This window comes from Arvicanthis niloticus, chromosome 2 (genome assembly GCF_011762505.2).
Source record: "Arvicanthis niloticus isolate mArvNil1 chromosome 2, mArvNil1.pat.X, whole genome shotgun sequence".
Taxonomy (NCBI): domain Eukaryota; kingdom Metazoa; phylum Chordata; class Mammalia; order Rodentia; family Muridae; genus Arvicanthis; species Arvicanthis niloticus.
The window spans coordinates 26,729,398-26,750,565 of NC_047659.1; the positions used below are offsets into that span (position 1 = coordinate 26,729,398).

Sequence of the window (21,168 nt, forward strand, 5' to 3'; positions counted from 1 at the left end):
TATTATTATTTACATTGTTCTTCTCCCCTTCATACATTAAAATTGCATTTTACAAGTTTCCTGAGACCTTTTCCTAAGTTTTAAACAACTTTTGTTAGTTTTTATGGTATTTTCACATTATTAGAGACTGCTTGCCTGTATGTTGGCATCACTAAATAATGTAGGTATTTAGACTGTAGTTCTAAATTCTCCCAGGAGTGGATTCCGGGACACATGGGGAGAGATAAGTTATCCAGTAAACCATGAACAAGGGAGTAGATAAGTTTAAGAAAGCATTCTAACCAAGGCTGACCAGCAGACTGTAGCTGGGAAGATGCAGAAACCCTGTCTGTACTAATTGTACTTCTGGTTCTCCTTTGGTTGCTCTGTGGTGCTGCCTTTCTGTGTGTGCTGGAGTCCATCCTAGAGAGTGATACTTGGAAAGGAGTGAGGCACTTCATGCAAGAAATTGACAGACACCTACAGAGAAACCAAACTGTAAAGTTGAGATTAATTTACGATTTGAGTTTGGGAGTTGGTACCTCAGGAAGGAGAATCAGCCCAGCTCACTATGCCTTTCTCCCCTGTGGGCTATTGAAGGCATATTGGAACCTCAAATAAATGCCCTTCTTCTGAGGTGACACAGCTCTATGGTAATCACCACAGTTTGGAATTAATGTGGAGGGGAAAATAATCTTCTCTAAAAAGGAATGTAATTTTTGAGATTCAAAACTACCAAGTTAATAAGATGAGGCGGGCATTTGTGAGAAAAAGATGTGAGATTGAGAGGCAACCCAAACTCAAGGACTAAGGCTTTTGTTTTTATATTTATTGTTTCTCTACTGTACCAAAGTATATTTTATTATATATATATATATATATATATATATATATATATATATATATATGATATGTATATATCATTTAATCTGTTCTTATGACATAAAATTGTGCTCTATTGAGTCAGTTCTGCCCCAGGGGTCCTTTTCAGATTATATAAGGATATTTGGCTGGTAGCATCTGGTCCTGGCAAAATCCTTTTTAATGTAGCAACTCTTTAAAAGTCTTTACACTTTTCTTCTACTGTTGTAGTCTTAAGATTTCTCTCAACAACCAATGTTTGTATATACTTGGCTAAAGTTCTGTTTCTGACTTGTTAGGTTTAAGCAGTGATTTAAGGAGCTGGAGAGATGGTTCAGTGGTTGAGTTCACTTGCTGCTCTGACAGAGGACCTGGGTTTGCTTCCAGTTCCCACATGGCACCTCACAGCTTGCTGTGGCTGGTTCCAGAGAGTCTAGCGCCTCTTCTTTAGCATTTGACTTTATTGTAGAAAGAAGTTTCTAGATAAAAATTACAACTACCTATAGGTGAGGCATAATTGTCATCATCAAGCATTTATGACTATATAAATGGGATATATAAAAACTATACTGATATGTCTAGCCTTTGTTCAAAAACAGTACCAAGTGTGCTTAGATGCAAGAATGAATCTTAAAAAGGATTTTTAGCTACAGAAAATATTTACCAGTCATTGAATGTTTCAGGCAAATTAGCTACCTGCTGGATGTAGGCAGGTGTGTTTGTGATCTGATTTGATTTTCAATCATTATATACATTAATATGTTAACTTGGTAACAGCTAAATGGAGCACCTGTTTTATCCAGGTACCATCTCCAGCATCAGAACCTGAAGAAGAAAATGATCCTGATGGTCCCTGTGCTTTCAGAAGGCGGGCAGGATGCCAGTATTACGCTGTAAGAACTTTGTTTTTTGTGATATTTTTGTGAGCTGGAATTAACAGATCATTCATGTCAAGGTAACGTAGGCTGAGTCTAAAAGTGGGAAGCGCATCAATATTCCTTATTTAATGCCTCCTGTGGCATGTGAATACTAGCAGAAGAAGATGAAAGATGCCAAATTCTTTCACAAAATATTAGAATTCTTTACTTAGACAACTCTTATTTTTGAGATTAGTTCATTAGGAGCTTTAATTAAAGCTTTAGCAGTTGTGAAAATTAATTGCACATGTCTAAGTTGGCTTTAGAACTTTTGGTGGTTTCTGGATATTCACTGAATGTGTGTGTGGTGTGTGTGTGTGTGTGTGTGTGTGTGTGTTACACCCAATAAGTATAATTTTTAAAGGTTATGGCAAAGTTGTCTGATAATTGTATCCATAAATTTCAGACACATTAAGAAATCTCTTTTTGTTATTAATGCCCCATTTTGGGTGCAGTGTTTAGAGAATGGCCCTGATGCCCCAGACTAAGGTTTTCTACGAGGTATGTAACTGTAGAGTAGAGAAGCTCATTTTGCCCTTTTAGCATGGTTTGTGCAAACCATTTGATGCATTATGGTATGCGCAGATAGACACCCTTTTTGAGGGCAGACTTAATGTAGGGAGGATAGGGATTTGTTTTCAAGTTATGCTGATAGAAGATGGGAAAACTACTATGCAAGGGGGACAAAGTGCTGAAACAGAAAACAGGGTGACACATATAAGAAAAAGGCCAAGAAACAGGCTCTGCATTTCTTAAAAGCAAAGAGAAAGCTTAAGCTTGGCATGTGCATATACTTCCACTAAATTTTTAGTTGCCTCTTGCACCCCCTAAAAAAACTCATTCTAGTTTATTAACAATTATATTTCTCTCTCTAGATGAACTTAAAACATTCTTTATAGGTATTTTTAAAACACATACTAAGTGTATGTAGTTTAGAGTGGGTAATTTGGATAAGGAAACTTTTTATCTAGTTTGATTAGCTTTTGATTTTAATTTTATAAATTTTAACTAGATTAATACATTTTAGCCTCAATTTACAGTTTTTCACCTAAATTTTCATTGTTCTTCTAATACCATTTGCAGTCATTTTATTTTTATCATGATTTAACTTTTCTTCATTTTAGAATTACACTGAGTTATCTTTTTTCTCTTTCTTTGCAGCCGCGTTTGGACCAAGCTAATAAGCATACGTGTGAAAATTCAGAGTTGGCAGACTTGGATGGGTTGAGGTATAAGCATTGTCTTACAACACTTACAGTTCCAAGAAGATGTATAGGATTTGCAAGAAGGCGAATTGGCAGAGGTGGGAGGTGAGCTGCTTTGACCTTGGTATCATTTTCTACTTGAAAGGGAATCAGTAGAGAAAAAGTTATATGTGGTATACACATGTATGTCTTATATTGCTTTACAGGGTCATAATGGACCGAATATCCACAGAACATGACCCCGTCCTGAAACAGATAGACCCTGAGATGCTGAATGGGTTTTCAAGCTCTTCCCAAACTATAGACTTTTCTTCTAATTTCTCTCGGACCAATGCTTCCAGTAAACCTTGTGAAAATAGACTGTCTCTTTCTGAAATATTAAGCAATATCAGATCATGTCGACTACAGTGTTTCCAGCCAAGGCTACTAAATGTACAGGACATTGATAGTGAAGAATGTACCTCAAGAAAACCAGGGCAGACTGTGAGCAGTAAAAGAGTTTCTGCAGCATCTGTAGCTTTATTGAACACCAGCAAGAACGGCATATCAGGTAATCATCAAAAAGTCTTCCCAACTCTCTGCTGCTGGCTGTTCTTTCTTCTTCCTGTCCATTATGTAATAAATGAACTCATAATACATTTTGGAGACTTATTTTCCTACTTCTGTTTGGGAAATAAATTTTAGTTTAGTTCTCAGCCTAAGAGATAGCTCCCTACTAAGTGACTTGAATTTTACATGTGAGTGGTGTGGCAAGTATGTGGGCTGAGCCCAGTGTTCCCTGTGAGTTTACTGCTTACTGGCTGCCTCCTGATCACTGGTCTACAATGCTGTCTACGTCTTATGTTTAAAAATGTTCACTAACTTGGATGGAATGTAAGCAGTGCTCCTTGAGAGTTCTGTTGAAAGCCTTTCTAGAAAATGATTTTTTTTTAAAGGATGCCATGCTATTGAATAGTGATTTCTGTCTGCATGCTTACCTTTCTAGTTGAGATCAGAAATATCTTTCATTTTAAGAGATACTATGCTAGATATAGTAATGTGTTTATAATCTCAACATTTGGAAGGTAGAGGCAGGAAAATCAGTTCAGGGTCATCCTTAACTACATAGCTACTTTTGAGGCCATGCCTCCGTATGTATGTATGTTTGTATGTATGTATGTATGTATGTATGTATGTATGTATGTATATAATGAGTTTGTGCTCGAATAATTTAGTGTTTTTATGGTATATACATTAAGAATAATTTGAATATCTGGGCATTCCAAAATATAATTTTGATTTGTTTTATTCTATGGATAATCTTCTTACATGTTTATAAGTATATATAATTTATAAATATGTTTATTATATATACTGCAATTATGCATGGTAGCCAGTAGAAATAAATTAAATAAAACTTGTTATTTCATTTTTAAAATAATTTATTCAACAGTTCATGAAAATAAATGATATATTCTGGTGGCATATGTTCCTCTCCTCCTTCTTATTTCCTCCCAGCCCTTTCAGAGCCCCTCTTATACCCATCAAGTCCCTATTCCATTTTCTTATCTTTTTGTTTTGTTGTTCTTTTGTTTGCCGACTCACTGGGTTTAATCATGGCTCTTAATGTGGACGTGGGAGTCAGTCTATTCACAGGAGTATGAATGACTCACCAGTAGCTACATGACTGAAGATAGCTGACTTCCTCTCCACCAGCAGCCCTAGATTGCCATTAGCTCTCCTGAATGGTGCAGGGACCCACAAGATCCTCCCTTGTCTGTGAATATTATTTACTGGTTCGCTCCTGTATATGCCCTGTTCAGTCAACAACAGCTGTTGTGGATTCCTGAGTGCGATGACCATATCATAAGCATAACACAGGATTTCACAGCCTCTTCCCTATTGTTCATCTCATAGTTCATTTTACCCCCTTTTTTCCGTGTTTCCTGGATCTTGCATGGGATAGTTTGCGAGCTGGCTTTAAAGCTGAGCACTCAGCAGTCAGTTGTCCTTTGCCTCTTTGCCGGCTGTGAGTCTCTGCATGGACTGCTATTCATACCATGAAAACATAAGCATATCTAAATATGGTCGAATGCTGCAGTTGTAACTAAACTTCTCTAAAATTATGTTAAATTCTTTCAGTTTGGAATCTGGTGCCAGTGGTGCTCAGTCTTGTGTGTGAGCTGTTTTTCAATTTGGTGTAGACATCCATCCATTTAAAGGTTACAGTAGAAAATTAGAGTTGTTTGAATGAGTGGAAGTTGGCCTACATTTCTCTGAATATCTTGGTTCCTTTTCTCCAAGCTGAACTTTTAAGAAAATGATGCCCCTTTATATAGTTTGTGAGTTGGTAAAGGTTAATGAGCCTTTGAATCTGAAGTGAATGAAAATATCTCGTATAATTTGAGATCTTTGAGATTCTAGAAATCTGTTATTACAGGAAGTTAAACAGTGTTGAGTCTTTTTCCAGCCAATTCCCAAGATTATTCAAAATTATATGAATAGAAATTTCTGTACCAAAAAGAGAATTCAAAACATATTCTATATAGGTGTTGATAATTGTGTTTGACTATATGTTGTCTTTTTAACTCTACCAATATATAGCATGTTTGCAATGACTTAAATGGATTCTCAATTTGAATATTTACAGATTTCTACTATATGTACCAAATGAATTCTGTATTTGACATAAATGTTTTCCAGATATGTTATATGTTTTCTGTTGCTATATCAATTCTGAATATATATATTGATCCAAAATTATAACTTAATATAACTGAAACTGTTTTCTAATAATCAGCTATCATAATGAGGTACATTATCCATGTATCATCATGAAAAAAAGTTTTTAAATTACCATAAGTGCACATGCCATCTGTCATTTTTCCTGTATTTTTAAATATTCCATACCTTTCAACCTCAGTTTGAGCTCTAGAATGTACATACACACTCGCAAAGGCAAGCATGGTAGTATATTCGTATAATCCCAGCACTAAGAGGGTGGAGACTGGCACATCTCTGAAGCTCTCTGACAGCTGGTTGAGCCTCCTTGCTAAGTTCCAAGCCAGTAATAGAGTTGGGTCTTTTTTTTAAAGGGTGGATAGTACCTGAAGAATTACACTTAAAGTTGTTCTGTGGTCTGCACATATGCCCATGTACTTGCACACACACAAGCGAACATGCATACACACAAAATAAATGTTTGTATTCAAGTAATAACAAAGGTACATTAGAGGTCATTCTGTGTGTGTTTATTTGTGGTGTATATGTGCCCCTATGTATATGGTTATGTGTGTGTGCATGTATGGAGTCCAGAAGTCAATGTCAGTTGTCTGATGCTTTGCAGTAACAGGAGCTTTTACTGAGCCTAAGTTAATAATTACCTGAGCTGACCAGCCAGTGAGTTCTAGAAATGTACCTACCTCTCATCTTTGTGGTACTGGGATTACATGTGCTGTCTGCTTTACCCTTTTTCCATGAGTACCTAAAGTCGCTGTAGTTATACAGCAAGAATTTGACCAACTCTACCATCTCCCCAGCCCTAGAATTCAATCTTTTTAAATCAGCTTTTCACATTTAGATGTTAGTAAAACAAAGAGTTTATTTACTTCTAGACTACCTGAGGTCTTCTTGTCCTTGAGATCATGAGAGTTTTTGTTTTTAGTACATTTTTACAACATTGGGCTTGTTGGCTGAAGAAGTTCGTGTTCTTTCAGTGGTAGAGCTTGCGTAGGCTGGACAGGTCCTAGGTTTGGGTCTTTGCACCACTTTGGGAGTGAGAGTCTCAGACGTGGAAATGTAGGTATCTAGTGAGCTGTTATAAACAACAGCTAGATAACTGAAAGGCACTTCCCAGTGCAGTCAGTAAATACCCATACTGGTTCCCTTCTATGCCTAAAAATTTTGTCATTTACTCATTTGGGTAAACTTTGGTCTCGAAAGCTGTTTATTTTTTAAAACTAATAGAACAGACATATAATTTTACCTGTTTGAGTTTTCCTTCCCTGCTGGGAAATCCCAGTAAATGAAGAGTTTAAGCAGAGATGAAATCTCATGTACTTAGCAGTAGTTCTTGTTTCTATGGCATGTTCTTAGTTCTTAAGGAAAGCAGGTAAGAAGGCTGTGTCATGTGCATACTCAAAGGCAAGTGGTCTAGAGTCTTTTATGTTCATGTTGTTAGTGAACATGGTTAACTTTTTAAAGTCAAGTCAAAATCTCTGTGTTTTAAAAATGTTTCATTTAATGTATTGATTGTTTAGAGATAGGATCTCTATGTAGCCCAGTCTGGCTTCTTCCTGCATCAGCCACTCGGTTACTAGGATTATATATGTATCCCATTATATATAACTTACATTTATCATTTTTGATATGCTTCAAAGGAAACTTAAATGTGTGCCCTAAATAGTAGAAAGACTAAAACAGAAAACGAATTTTAAATGAAATGAGAAACACTACTAATTACTACATAAAGGTATTCTTAATTTAAAAACTCAGCCAAACTGAGAAAGGAAAGAGGCTGTATTGAGCATAATTAGTAATAAGCAGAAAAATTATTTCATATAAAATTATTTACACTGTTTTATATACAAAGCCCTATGTTTGATGATTGAAAAGTCAAGAAAGAAAACGATATCTTCAAGGAGCTGGCAGCACATGGCAACATTTCATTCTTTATAGAAGTAGAGGGTGCTATAGTCAGTAGTCATTTGAAACTGGTACTGTCAATTTAAAAAGTGTTTTTCTTTAGTATAAAATTCAAGAAAACATGTTTCATATGTAAAACAGCTTTATTGATTCAAACTTAAAGGGCCAGATGTTTGTTCAACATGGTTCTTACTGATAGACTGTTCATGTTAGCATGATATAGTTTTCTTTTATTTTTTTTAATGCATGCTTTGATAGACACCAATAGCCTTTTTGAGCATCTCCAGATAACTTACAATTGTTAACAGTTTCTATAGTGTTCCAGGAGGAAGTCCTGAGTTTTCATTTATTTAGTTTCTTTTCCCATTCTTAAATTGCCATGAAATGTTTGCAAGGATAAAAAGTGTTGGGAAGTGGAATTGCTTTAACAACTAATGTAAATACTCATAAGGTTGTATTTATTTAGGGAGATTATGGCCACCTCTAAAGGTAAGAAAAAAAAAAAAAAAACTCAGACCTAAGCTAAGATATTAAAATAGTGTGACTGTTAAAGGAATTAACAGTACTTTAATATTAACTACTGTGTTTGGACATTGGAAATCTGTAGTTATCTCCCAGTTGTATCCGTTTGTTCCTCATTTCCCAGCCCTTCCAACTCTGGCAGTTATTTTCCTGTATCTACAAGCTATGCTTATAAAACATTTGTAGACTTGTACAGTAATTCCAACTCCCCTAGCTTTTCCCTGGAGTACTCCAGTGTTGTATGAGAACTGCTGCTTGCTCTGCACTGTGACATGTAAGCTGTAAGACAGAACCTCCCCATCTGCCTGCCGCCAGTTCAGACCCAGATCTGTCCCTTACAATGAAACCCTGGTGTGGTCAGCATCGCTTTAAACCATTTACTGTAATTCACAACAAAGACTCATCAGGTAGAGAATGCAAGGTAACATAATCTTCACCAGCACATTAGGTGTTCTCCATTAAACTGTAGAAACTTGGTCTAGGCCAGTATTTGAAAAAAATCATGCTTTCTCAAGAATATATCTTAGCCCAATTCAAGAAATTCTGTTAAAAATTAAAAAGCAAAGGTGGGCACAAGTGAAAAAAGTTCATATTCTGTAATTGGATTATCATACCAGAGTAACTAGAACATGTTTCTGTTTATTTATGTCTTTGGTTTATCAGTGGACAGCAATACAAAATCAAGAAATACTTGAATATATTTCAAATAACCAGAAGAATGCCTCTGCATCCAATCTTAGAACTCTGTAGTTATGTCACTATATAAAGTCTGTGAAGTATCCAGAGTGTTTTGTTTTGGTTTTTTCATGGATCATTAAACCAGAGACCTGGAGAGAAAGGTATAAAGAGCTTAGCCCCACCAGAGCGCCATATAGGAAACACACAGTAGAAAAGTAATGGCCATTAGTGTCTGTAAAGGCTATATGGAGTCATCTGAAGAATAAAAGCCAACTAGTACAAGAAGGGTAGCAAATCCAGTGTATAGAAGGGAGCCAGAAAGGGTGCTTTTGGAAATACTGGCAGTGCTGTACAAGCAGCAAGAATTGCAAGGTTCTACTGTGTACAGTGTTGAATGTATAAGGAAGAAATTCTTTAGTGGATATACCAGTCTGTCAAAGGATATTAGGCAGAAAGATTTGTAAAGCTGTTTACTTAAGGAAAAGAATGCTTCCCATATACCTAAAGCAGTTAAGTATTGTCACCTTTCAGGATGGACAGGTTTGTGGTAATTGTGACCTGATAGAACTTTGGGGAGTGAACTAAGTTTCTTCTTAAGCTGCCAACTTGTAAACTAGCAGGAAGAGAGCTTGTTTGATCCATCACCACTTCTGTCTGTACCACTGCCACCCCAACCAATAAGGAGTTCCTTTCCTGCATTTCATCCCAAATGGATGTGTTCACTGTAACCGTGACCTTTCTGATGCATTTTAATGTATGCCACTAGATGATTCAGTGTGAAAAAGAAAATAAATCTCTCGGAAATATCCCAGTAACTTTGGAAAAATAATCCACTGAGAAAGTGTTTTTAATCTAAGTTTTACTCTTTCCCACAAATTCATCAACCCTGAGAATCAGGTCACAGCTGTGTCTGTATCTCGCACCACCTTTCCTTTTCCACCGCTCCCGCTAACAAAGGAATTAAACAACAGTACTCCAGAAAATTCTAGATAAAGAACAGTTTGAAACATGAAACAACCCAATGACATTCTATTCCTGAATGTCAGGAATAGAAATAGCAAACTTAACTTGAGTAAAGGGTGCAGGGTAATTTTAAAAGCTTATCTGTGTTGTAGAATTAGGTTTTGTTTCATTTTAGGTTTTTTTTTTTTTTTTTTTTTTGGCTATGGTTTTTTTTTTTTTTTTTTTATGAGTGATTCTTAACCAGAAGTGGGATCAGGAATGAGAGTTTTAATACCCCTTTTAAATATATACATAATTACTACTTGCTCACTCAGTGGGCAATATTTTGTTAGCTGTAGAGTAACTCAAGAGTAATTGGTTCCTGTGTAGCCTCAGCCAATCTTTCTGCCTTAGCAAGAGCACAGCCAAGAACCCCCACACTCAATTCAAAAAATCATTTATTCAATTAAAATTATACTTCATTTTGTTTACTAATTTAGATAAGTTAACTGTTCCATATCTGACATAGTTAAGAATATTTTAGAATATTTGTGTGAACTTTAGTGGTTAAATATCCATTATCAAAATATTTGAAATCTAAATGCTCAGATTAAAAACTCTTTGAATGTATAAACTGTTTGAATACAATGAAAAGGTTCTGGATGGGTTTTGGAGCATTTCTGATTATCAGAGTTAGTGTTTTATTCTAAATTACTATCACCTTACCAACTGCCTCACAAGGCTTTGGAAAGAGAAAAAGAGTCTTGCTCACATTTCTGTTGTTAAATGGCACTAAAAGTGTGATATCTTACTATTTATCCATAAGTTAATAAGCATAAGTTTCACTTTTCCACAACGTAAAGCTCAGATCGCGTCAGAGAGCATGGGATCCTTGGACGTAGCTAGCTTTGGAGTCTACCTTTTCCTTTCTGCTAAATTATTTAGATTTATGGTTTTTCTTCTTGCCTTCATATCTAATAAGCTATTTTTTCATCTCTTTCCCCAAGGTTTTCAAAAGCCTGGAAATTCATGAATACTTCATGTTTTCACTTGATTTTGAAGATTGTAACTTTAGACTTAATTATTTTATTTAAAAATAGAACACTTGCAGTGAATTTAACATGTAAAAAGAAAGACTTGATTTTGTTGGTAATTCAGTAAAATAACTATTGTATACTTCAAAAATACAGGTAAAGATTCTAAAGTGAGCAGTATAATAAATATGCCAGTGTTTGGAGTCTTCTAGAAATAAAATATTTATTTCCCCTCATAATTCAATAGAAATGGTGATGCTGTATCATATAAGAGAGATGAAAGTATATCTAAAACTTTGTCCATCTTGCTAAGCACAGCTTAGCTCTTTGTCTATATTTCTGTCAAATTACTACAAAATATTCTTATTTGATAGTCTTACTGAACAGGAACTTTGGGGGAGTAAGGCACCTCGGTTGTAGAGCGTATTGATTAGACTGCTCAACACTGGAAGCAGTGACTGACATCACTCTGTTTCTTCCCAGGTGTACTGTGGGACTTTATAGTAATAACCCTTTTTCTAATTCATTTTCCCCTATAGTCACCAAGATTCCTAGGGCACATTCTACATGGGAGTAGACAGTAAATTATTAGTGATTGAGTAAAATAGAAAAGAAATCTTTTTTTTTTTTTAAATAAGTAGAATTAACCTGGAGATGCAGCTCTGTGGAAGGATTGATGTAGCACTGCAAAGAGAAAAGGAAGGAAGAGTGAGAATTACTTTTAAGAATATGTGTATTCTGGTGTCATTGGACACTTATATTCTAAATGAGTGCTAATTTTTATGAAAATACTGTGTGTTTGCTATGTTGGCTCACTTAAATAGGAGTTCATAAAATTTCATTTACATTTCTTGGAGAAAAAAAATGTACCTACTGTAAATCTTTTGAACTGATCCTTCTGTCGCCTTAAGAAAACAGGGGTCTTATTGTTACTAAAACCCATAACTGAGTACACTCTTCAGAGCATTCATTGTTGGTTGCATCTGAGGGTCCATCGTAACTCTAGTTCTCTGAAAATGTCTCCTTTCCAACCCTTGCTTCTATAGTTTATTTCAGACATTGACTGTACTGGCTTACACTGGCTTACACTGGGGCTTATGGCTGCTGAATGTGATTGTTTTCTACTCCAGGTTAGAATCAGAAAGGAAAGTATTTTCACTTAAGTGTCATAAAAACTGGCAGAAATAATTTGTCTCTCATTAAGGCTGTAACTTGGTTATTATTAATATTTACAGTAGTAAATGCATTTATCTATCATTATTATTACTGCTCTTACTCTGTGGGCACCCTAATGTGGAGAACTAAGAGACTCCAAAGCTGGGGCCAGCAGTGAGTAAAGAAAGACACTTGCCACCAAGCCTGAAGACCTGAGTTCCATTCTCTGACTTCTGTGCATGCATTGTGATACACACACCCACATGCTAAACACACAAATAAACATAAAAAAAAACACAAAAATTCAAAGACAGATTTCAATTCCATCATGTTATGCAGTTAAAATACTGCATAGGAACAAACGAGATTGTGGACATGAACATACAGTACTCAGAAAGATTTGCCATTGGGATTCTACTTTGCAGATATATACTGTGGCTTGTATTTGCTTTTTATCTTTACGGGTTTATGTTGTATTCTGCTTATATCATTAAAAATACTCTAATACTCTTTTATCCTTTATCAGTAACAGGGGGCATCACAGAAGAGCAGTTTCAGACGCATCAACAGCAGCTAGTTCAAATGCAAAGACAGCAACTTGCGCAGCTTCAACAGAAACAGCAATCCCAGCATTCCTCACAGCAGACACATCCAAAAGCACAGGTGACCTCTCACTCTCTTCTTTCTCAAGTTCCTACAGGTGACTTTGCATCTCTGTTCTTGAGTTTGAGAATTAACTCAGATTTTCTTTTATTAAGTTATATCTTTCTGAATAGCTAGTTTCTAGACTAGTTCCTGGTTATATTGAGAGCTAAATATGGTAGTTTTGATATAGGAAAGAATTAACTAGTTTTTAGAAGGATTGTTGAGAGTTTATAAAATAATTACCTATTTTTTTAAACCCCCTTCATTTTTTTTCAAGAATATGGCTTTTCTAACCTCTTCATCAAGTTTATACTTAAGTACTATGCCAGTATAGCTTATGAGAAGGAATTCTATTAAATTGTGTAGTAAATCTAAGCTTCACAGGCCCCTTTGCCTGTGTGAACCACATTTTCCTGAAGGGAAAAGAAATGCCACCAGAAGTTCCGAGACACATAAATACAGATACAGTGATAAGAGTGAAAATACTATAGAAGATTGCAGGAACCGACTCAGCAAAAGCAAACCTTGATATGAGCCTTGGGAGATTCCTTGTGGGCCATGGCTTCTAGAACTGTGCAAGAATACAGTACAGTTGCTTTAAGCCATTGAAAGCAAAACAAAAATAAAAGGACATAGTCTCAAAGTTGAATTCGGCAAAATAAAGTCACGTTTAAGGTCTGAGGTTTCATTTCCCATAATGTTGAAGAGCAGGAATGTCAGTAATAACTAGAGTAACTGCATGTGGTCACACTCTGAGCTCTCAGACCAGGGTCTCCAACAGTGCTTTATTTAGTTCATTCTCAAGAGTCTGTCCTTTTACCTTAAAGTCATGAGGCGACACCATGGAAATCTTGATGACCCTGGTTGCTATTCTATCCATACCTCTGGGACAGTCCCAGTAGATCTGGAATTAGCCTGTGGCTATCTGTGTTAGCAGCAGCCAGTTCTATACAGAAGCATGGATGAGTGGCCACTGTACTTTTGGTTTGATTTGCTTTTTGTGAGTCTCTTCAGATAACTAACCTGAAGTGTTTGCAGCCTGTGTCAGTCTAGGTTGTTACATTGTGATAGAGTGGCTATGAATCATGTCTGTTATTTCATTTCATCCAGTGTCTACTCATCAAGCAGTTTTTAAAGTGTTTATTATTATGTAGAAAAATTAATAGAGCATGGGTTCTTCAGTTTGATAGTTCTTTTTCAGAAATAATTGCTTTCTAGTTTCTGGTGATTTTCATGCTTCATATACAAAAAAAAAAAAAAAAGGCCTGAAGTCCTAAATCTCTCATGTAAGAAATTATGACTATTCAGGATCAGAAAGGCAATATCCTTTGAGTCCTACACATTTCCTAATATGTTATTAATCACATCTAACAAAACAGAATATAGGCAGGATGGCCTAGCAGGTACAGGCACTTGCTGCTAAGTATAACAACCTGAGTTGGATCCCTGAAACTGACATAGTGGAGGAACAGAACAACTCCTGACAGTTGTCCTCTGTCTGACCTCCCTCCACACGCAGAAAGAGAGTGCTTAGATAGATAAACAGATAAACAGAAAACTGAACTGTGTTGCTGTCCATTTTATAGGGCTCAAGCGCCTCTGACTGTATGTCGAAAACACTTGACTCAGCCAGCGCCCACTTTGCTGCATCTGCAGTGGTCAGTGCTCCTGTTCCAAGTCGCAGTGAGGGATCCAAGGAACAGAACACTGGCCACAACAATATGAATGGAGTTGTCCAGCCTTCAGGTACAACTGAGGTTTCTGGAATACTTATTAACTTGAAATTGCCATTCATCAAATCAAATTCAAGTTGGATTTGATTTTGTCGTATATATGGGGAAATGTATGCAATGCTGTTCAAAATGCCTTGGACTAATATGGATAAATAGCTGGATGTTCTCTAGCATTCTCACCTGACCTTATATATACCTATCTCTCCATTCTGATTCCATTCGTGGACTATCAGTTGCCTCACATGTTTTAGGAAATCCATTGAGTTCATTGTTAACCACCCCCATTGGATCATCTATAAATTGTTTATCAAGGGAAATAAATACAAAACAACATGGTCTGTTAAAAAGTCTGAAGTCAGGTTTGCTTTCCCACATGCGCATATGCAAAGAGGCACTTCCCCCAGCTCCTCCTGTGTTACATTGTTGGCTGTGAAAGCCATTTGCTGCTTACTGCCTGAGCCCCACAGACATGCTGCATGGTCCTCTCACAGCTCCCAAGCTCGGAATTCTCTGGGTTTGTCTACATGTACTCAGGATCACTTTTTCTGCAGTCTGCCCTTGCTGACTCTTGTATGCCTATAAATCCTTAAGGAGATCCAGCTATCATTTTCATCTGTCCTATTGTATTTATCTCCAGAGTTGACACAAACAAAGGTAGCAAAATGCTTTGGAAACTTACTTACATGACTGTAATATGGAAACTTAGCTTTGTATTTGTTTAATTAGAATATGAGTACATTTATTTTTATTACTGAGTTCCTAATTTTTTAAGCATTTTTTATTGTCCCATCACACTAATTGAATGATTTCTCCCTCTTTTGCAGGACCCTCTAAAACATTATATTCCACCAATATGGCTTTATCATCCAGCCCAGGGATTTCAGCTGTACAGCTTGTAAGGACAGTTGGCCACACTACTACAAACCACTTGATCCCAGCGTTGTGCACAAGCAGTCCTCAGACACTTCCCATGAACAATTCCTGCCTGACCAATGCAGTGCACCTCAATAATGTCAGTGTTGTTTCTCCTGTCAATGTGCATATCAATACACGGACTTCAGCACCATCGCCAACAGCCTTAAAACTTGCCACAGTTGCTGCCAGTATGGACAGAGTGCCAAAGGTTACTCCCAGCAGTGCCATCAGCAGCATAGCCAGGTGTGTGGTGCGGGTGCCATTCTTGAGCTGTGCACTAGCTGTACTGAATCAAGAGAAGGGCCTTTTTTGCTTTGTACTGCTCAAGTGTATCTTTTGACAGACTTGCTTTTTCAAAAGCTTGAAGATTTACTTACTACAAAGAAAGTTCTTTGCTTAGTAGCATCCTTAAATGCCAACCAGAGTTATAAAAAGACAAAACACAAAAAAGCCAAATTGACTGATTTTAGACACTTCAGTCAGTCTCATCATTGGCATGCACACACACATTTGGCGTGTGTGCATGTGCATGCATATGTGTGTGTGTGTGTGAGAGAGAGAGGGGGAGAGAGGGAGAGAGAGAGAGAGAGAGAGAGAGAGAGAGAGAGAGAGAGAGAGAGAGAGAGAGAGAGAGAGAGACAGACTCTGGAGTTACAGATAGATGCAAACCATTATCTGGATGCTGGAAATCAATCCTGGGTCCTCTGCAAGAGCAACAGTGCTCTTACTGAGCCATCTCTCCAGCCTCCATCCTGTCTCATTTTTATAGATTGACAGTATAGGTTGAAGCTGTTATTAGTTACCAGAGCTTAGGTTGAAGTCAAACTGTTATTCTTAGCTTTATATTTTTAAAAATAATTTTTATTTTTATAGTATGTATATATGTGTATAAATTGATGAATTTTCTAAAACTAAAGTCTTACAGGGCAAGTTTTTATTTTCAATAACACTAATGCAAAGGAGAACAGTAAATCAGAAGAAAATTGATCTGTATGGGTTAGTGAGTTTATGATCTTAAGCCTATAAAAAGAAACTTGGATTAATCGTGTTATAGATTCCCTAATCTATCATTAGTATTAGAAATTAGTGGAATTTCTGAACTGAAGAATGAAAACCTTTTCATTCTTACCTGGAAATAAAAATGGAGGGTTTTCTGGAATTCTGTTTAGTTATTGTGACTTTATATAGTCAATATATCCTCAAGAGTGCTAATGCTTATTCTCCTCTTTGCCTTCTTATAGAGAGAACCATGAACCAGAAAGACTGGGTTTAAATGGAATAGCAGAAACAACAGTAGCTATGGAAGTGACATAACGTAAAGCATGTGGCTTTGACCTGTGTGGATGGTTGCAGTCATTCATATTCCAGCGGAATAGAAAAGGCGACACTCTGTGGTTCACAGAGCAGAACAATGGACCTAAATGGAGTGCAGTATACCGGATGTTAAGTCCATATATGATGTATATTTTGTAAAATTGGGAAAATCACTACCTTGTAAAATAGTTTATTTGTATCATCAATATTATTTCTGTTACTTGAATAGTAGATATTCATCATCATGCTTTTGCACTTGAATTTGCAACTGAATGGATTTTAAAAATAATTCTTTAATGGGATCATGAGCATGAAATGGGATCCTGCATCACTTGTTTTAACTATTTATTTTGCCATGTTTACATTTTGTATCTTGTAAAAAAAATAAATCCAACTTTGTGTCTAAAAAGTTAAAAGATTCATAGCTAGGAAATGAAATTCTTGTAATTTTTTTCTAAAGGAACTGTAAAGTTTTCACTTGGTTCATTTTGTTTCACAATTTGACTAGATGGACTTTTTGGTAAATACTTTAGTGGCATTTCACTGTCAAATATGACTTCAAGGCAAAATAGTATTTTCTATTACTGTGCAGGGGAAAGGGATGGATCGATACATGCAAATTTAATGTAGTAACTCACTTTTCCATATATTTTGAATGTATATTTCTATTTATAATACCAGTTTATAAAAAATAATTACACAGAAAAAGTGGACTAGGAAATTATGCATCTAGCACATTTAAACTGTGCAGATATGAAAATTTTTCATGGATTACATTTTATCTGAAGACTGCATATTTTAACTGGCTTTAAAACTGTAACACACCACATAAAAGATATTTACCAGGTATGTATTGCATCATATCATTGCAATAATTATTGGAAGTCTATATATCGAGCCATCCCAGGTTTTGGGAGGGGGGAGGGTTGTGGCAAGATTGTCTTTTCAATTTTGAAGAGTTTTCCTGTGGCTACAAGGCAAGTAACGGGTTGGAAAAGGTCTGACTGTAAGTGTTGGACACCTTCATAGTGTAGTGTTTTAGTGACTTTTTTATACGGTTCTTGTAAATTAGATATGTGTAGTGGTGTTTCAGAATGTTTGTTTATGCACTAGTTCAGACAACTTTCCCTGTTACTTGTTCTTGATAAGTGAAAACTGCAGGGAAATAAAAAATACATATCAAAACACGGCCATGCTGCATATGTGTTTATTTCACCATGTGCACACAGCGTAAGTGAGGACAGGAGGGACAGGCCAGCACGTGCAGCACTTGTCGTCCCAGGCTTTCAGGTGTTGAGGAGAAGGTCTAAGGCTCGTCTCTGGGCTCGATTGGGTTTCAGATAATCCAATATAAACTACCTTTGCTATGAAAGTTCTTAAAATATTTTACAGAATGTAAGTAATTGTAGTATAGCAGTCGTTGAAATCTCATAAATGAGCCTCATTTTATAAATAAATAGAGTATAGTGTAGAATTATATTGCGAGGGGGTTTTGGAAGTCCTGGGAAATGTAAATATTTTTAATGAATACGATTAAAACCATTTCAAACTGAACATAATTTTATACCTTTTTTATATCTGCAGTCCTGAAAGTTGTAAACTTATTGTCAGTTAAATTAATGGGCCAGGATTTCTGCTGAGAGTGGTTTTTATTCAGATCCTAAATGTAAAGAATTTATGGTCAAAACCACAGGGGAACAAATAAATTTAATTACTTTGTTGGTTGTGGCCTGATAGGATCCATGCTCGTTTTTGCCATACTACCTCTGGGGTTCACTGCTGATGATATAAAGGAAAGAATTTGATTGATATGTATATGACTATGTTTATTCTGCTTACAGTTGGATGTATCTTGCTATGAAGAATTTGAAACAACTCAGTGCTAATTTCAGAGAAAGCTTCTTCCCTCCCCCCATTTTGCTGAAGTAAAGCATGAAGTTAATTTGCCTTATGTGATATATGTGTGTATGTGTGTGTGTTCGTGTATGTGTGTGTTATAAATAAGCGAAACGAGAACTATGCATTTGTGCAGTTTCTGGAAGTGATAGCAAGTTCAGAACTTGGAAAGACTGGTGGCCAGTTGATCTGTTCCGTTTGAAGTAAAATAGACAATCTCAGCCTTCCTTCCTTCACTGGTTGTACCTGCTTCATAGAATGCATTTCAGTTATCCGTGTGCACGGTCCCAGCACTTCTCCAGGGCTGAAAGGAAGAGGCACTGTTAACTTTAAGGGTAGTTATGTGGCTGCTCTGTGAGCTGCCAATTCTGCTGTGTCTTGGAACTTTTCAGAACACTGGGCAAATGCATTCCTTTGGAGGGAGTAGGCGTAGGAAGAGAGATTTTACGTGTGTGTGTGTGTGTGTGTGTGTGTGTGTGTGTGTGTGTGTGTGTGTGTGAGCGCGCGTGCGCATTTGTTTAAATTACAAAATGACTTGTGTACTGGTCATCCTTTCATTGGTATAGGCAAAATATCAGACAAACTGCATATTTCTGCCTTACTGAAGGGAGTACCCCCTTTCTCAGTAAGTCAGAGTCAATATTACCATAAGTATAATATTATTATAATATATATAATTATAAGCTCTAAGTATATTGGAAGAAAGACCAAGAAAAAATGAATTATTTGCGGTGTACATTTTTTAAATGTATACATATAGCATTGTAGGTCTTTTAAAAACAGAGTGCAGTGTCTGCAACTGTGTTTAGTATTTTACTGTTAATATGACTTGAGGGCTGAAAGGCATTGAGAATAGTGAAGAAGGCCGATGGTTTAGAAACTTTGACCTAGTATGTTCAGCTGAACTTGAGTATGACACTACACTTTTCAACGTAATTTGTGTTTTATTGTCCCTTAACCCCTTTGGCAAACAGTTTTAGAAAGTACTATTTTATTTCACAGGTCAGAAAAGGGTTGGGGCAAGCTGAGTTCCTGAGCCAAGTATTAAACCTAGGTAGTCACTGCACTTCTGAGCACCGTCTCCCCCTTTAGTGTGACAGCGTCTCTGGAGCTGCCTCCCTGTGCTGCCCTGTCTTGCTACAATCTGCAGCAGCCCAAAGCTTCCCCTGGAAGACAACCTCCTCCTCACCCACACTCTTCCACCACCAAGCTGCATGCATTTGAAAGCCTGGCTTCTAGCTATGTTCTGGTTCTCCAGACCTAGCCAGTGAGTGCTCCAAAACTCTCAATGTGCGATCACCAGTGGGAGCAGGACCAGCCAAGTTGGCCCTTTCTGGATCTTTATTTCCCCATCTGTAAGATAAGAAAGTTCCTGAAACTGTAAAAAAAGGCTTCACTGATAAGCTTGGTAGAGGCTCACGGGTGGCCTCTGTGCCACTGGTTGTTTGCCAAGGAAGTAAGCTATGTCAGATTCAAGTTAGTCTAGAGCTCTTTCAAGTCATGTCAGAAACTGACAACTGTGAGTATTGTAGCAAGCATTTAGATGCACTCACACAGAATAATTGTAACCAACTTAGTGACTATACCAAGAGAATACAGAATGTAGAATATGAAAATTTAAGATGGGTGTTTTAATCCTTTTCTAGTCTTCTCCCTGAGTTAATATCCTTTAGGCACCTACTTCTCCAGGCATTCCAGAAACATTCTCTTCCCTGCCTTTGTCAGTATCCATTGCCTTATTAACTATATAGTATCAATAGTGAGTTAGACGAGGGCCTCCCATACCTCAGACTGTCTGAAGGGCTTTTTAGCTGTCATAACGTTTTACCATAGGTTCAGGAACAGCCATGTACTTCAGTCATCATTTCTTTGGTGCAGAATTTAAGATCGCCCCAAAGTAGAGTCTGACAACCGTATCAGATATTTTACCTTCAGTGTAGAAATCAAAACCATTTTAGAAAATCACATTCCCAAAACAATGACATACATATTCAAACCCTGTAACTACTCATATATAGAATACTTCCTCTGCTTAATTCTGGGCTACCAGAGCACATGGGCACGCAACTTTTTAAAAAATGTGTTGAATGCACTTGTCTCACTGAAGAAAGTTGACTTTGGTCAGTAACAAAATAAGGTCAGGTTAGGTAAGATAGGCAAGATGAAGGCTTTGGGTTTCAACAGAGGATACTCGTATGTTAACACTGCTGAATGATGTCACTGTGTAGGTCTGGAATTGCTGCAGTCTCCTGATACTTGCGGCTTCAATCCAGTCTAGTTGTTCAAATAGGGAGGGATCCATTTCCAAGCTCCTTAGGTTGTAACCATTCATTTTCATATGGCCATGAAATTCATATTTTTGAAGCCATCACTGAAGGTCATATCTGCTGCCTGGTGATGAAATTATTTGCCAAATTGTATAAAGAAACAAGGCACTCAAGTACAAACAGCAGTTTTGTTGGGCAAGCTATCAGGTCAAGACTAAAAAAGACAACATCGGCAACCTCAAAGCCTTTGTAGAAGGTGGATTCAAGAACAGTGAGCAGCAGAACCTGAGCACCTGCCTACATGACCGAGGTGGGGAGGAGCCAAGGAAAGAAGAGGGCAGACATGATAGAACCATGCAGAAGCCGAGTGTGGGGGAAGAAGGAGCACTCTGAGGAAGTTCAGGCGTAGAAGTCCTCGGGGTGTAGGAAGTTGACTGAGGTGTGAGGAAGCCTGAGAACAGTTCCATTCAGTGTTACTGGGT

The 21,168-nt window shown here is 37.0% G+C and overlaps 1 protein-coding gene across 2 annotated transcripts in view; it reads left to right on the forward strand.

Moving 5' to 3' along the window:
* The window catches only part of Epc2 (enhancer of polycomb 2), an 89,433-nt gene extending 70,968 nt beyond the window's left edge, over positions 1-18,465 (forward strand). For both annotated transcript variants that reach the window (XM_034495753.2, XM_034495754.2), the window contains 7 exons: positions 1,644-1,733; positions 2,919-3,067; positions 3,169-3,512; positions 12,443-12,579; positions 14,148-14,307; positions 15,119-15,452; positions 16,451-18,465. In XM_034495753.2, coding sequence (XP_034351644.1) covers positions 1,644-1,733; positions 2,919-3,067; positions 3,169-3,512; positions 12,443-12,579; positions 14,148-14,307; positions 15,119-15,452; positions 16,451-16,523 — 1,287 coding nt within the window. In that variant the 3' untranslated portion in view covers positions 16,524-18,465. The remainder of the gene's footprint in view (positions 1-1,643; positions 1,734-2,918; positions 3,068-3,168; positions 3,513-12,442; positions 12,580-14,147; positions 14,308-15,118; positions 15,453-16,450) is intronic.
* The last annotated feature ends 2,703 nt before the right edge of the window (positions 18,466-21,168 follow it).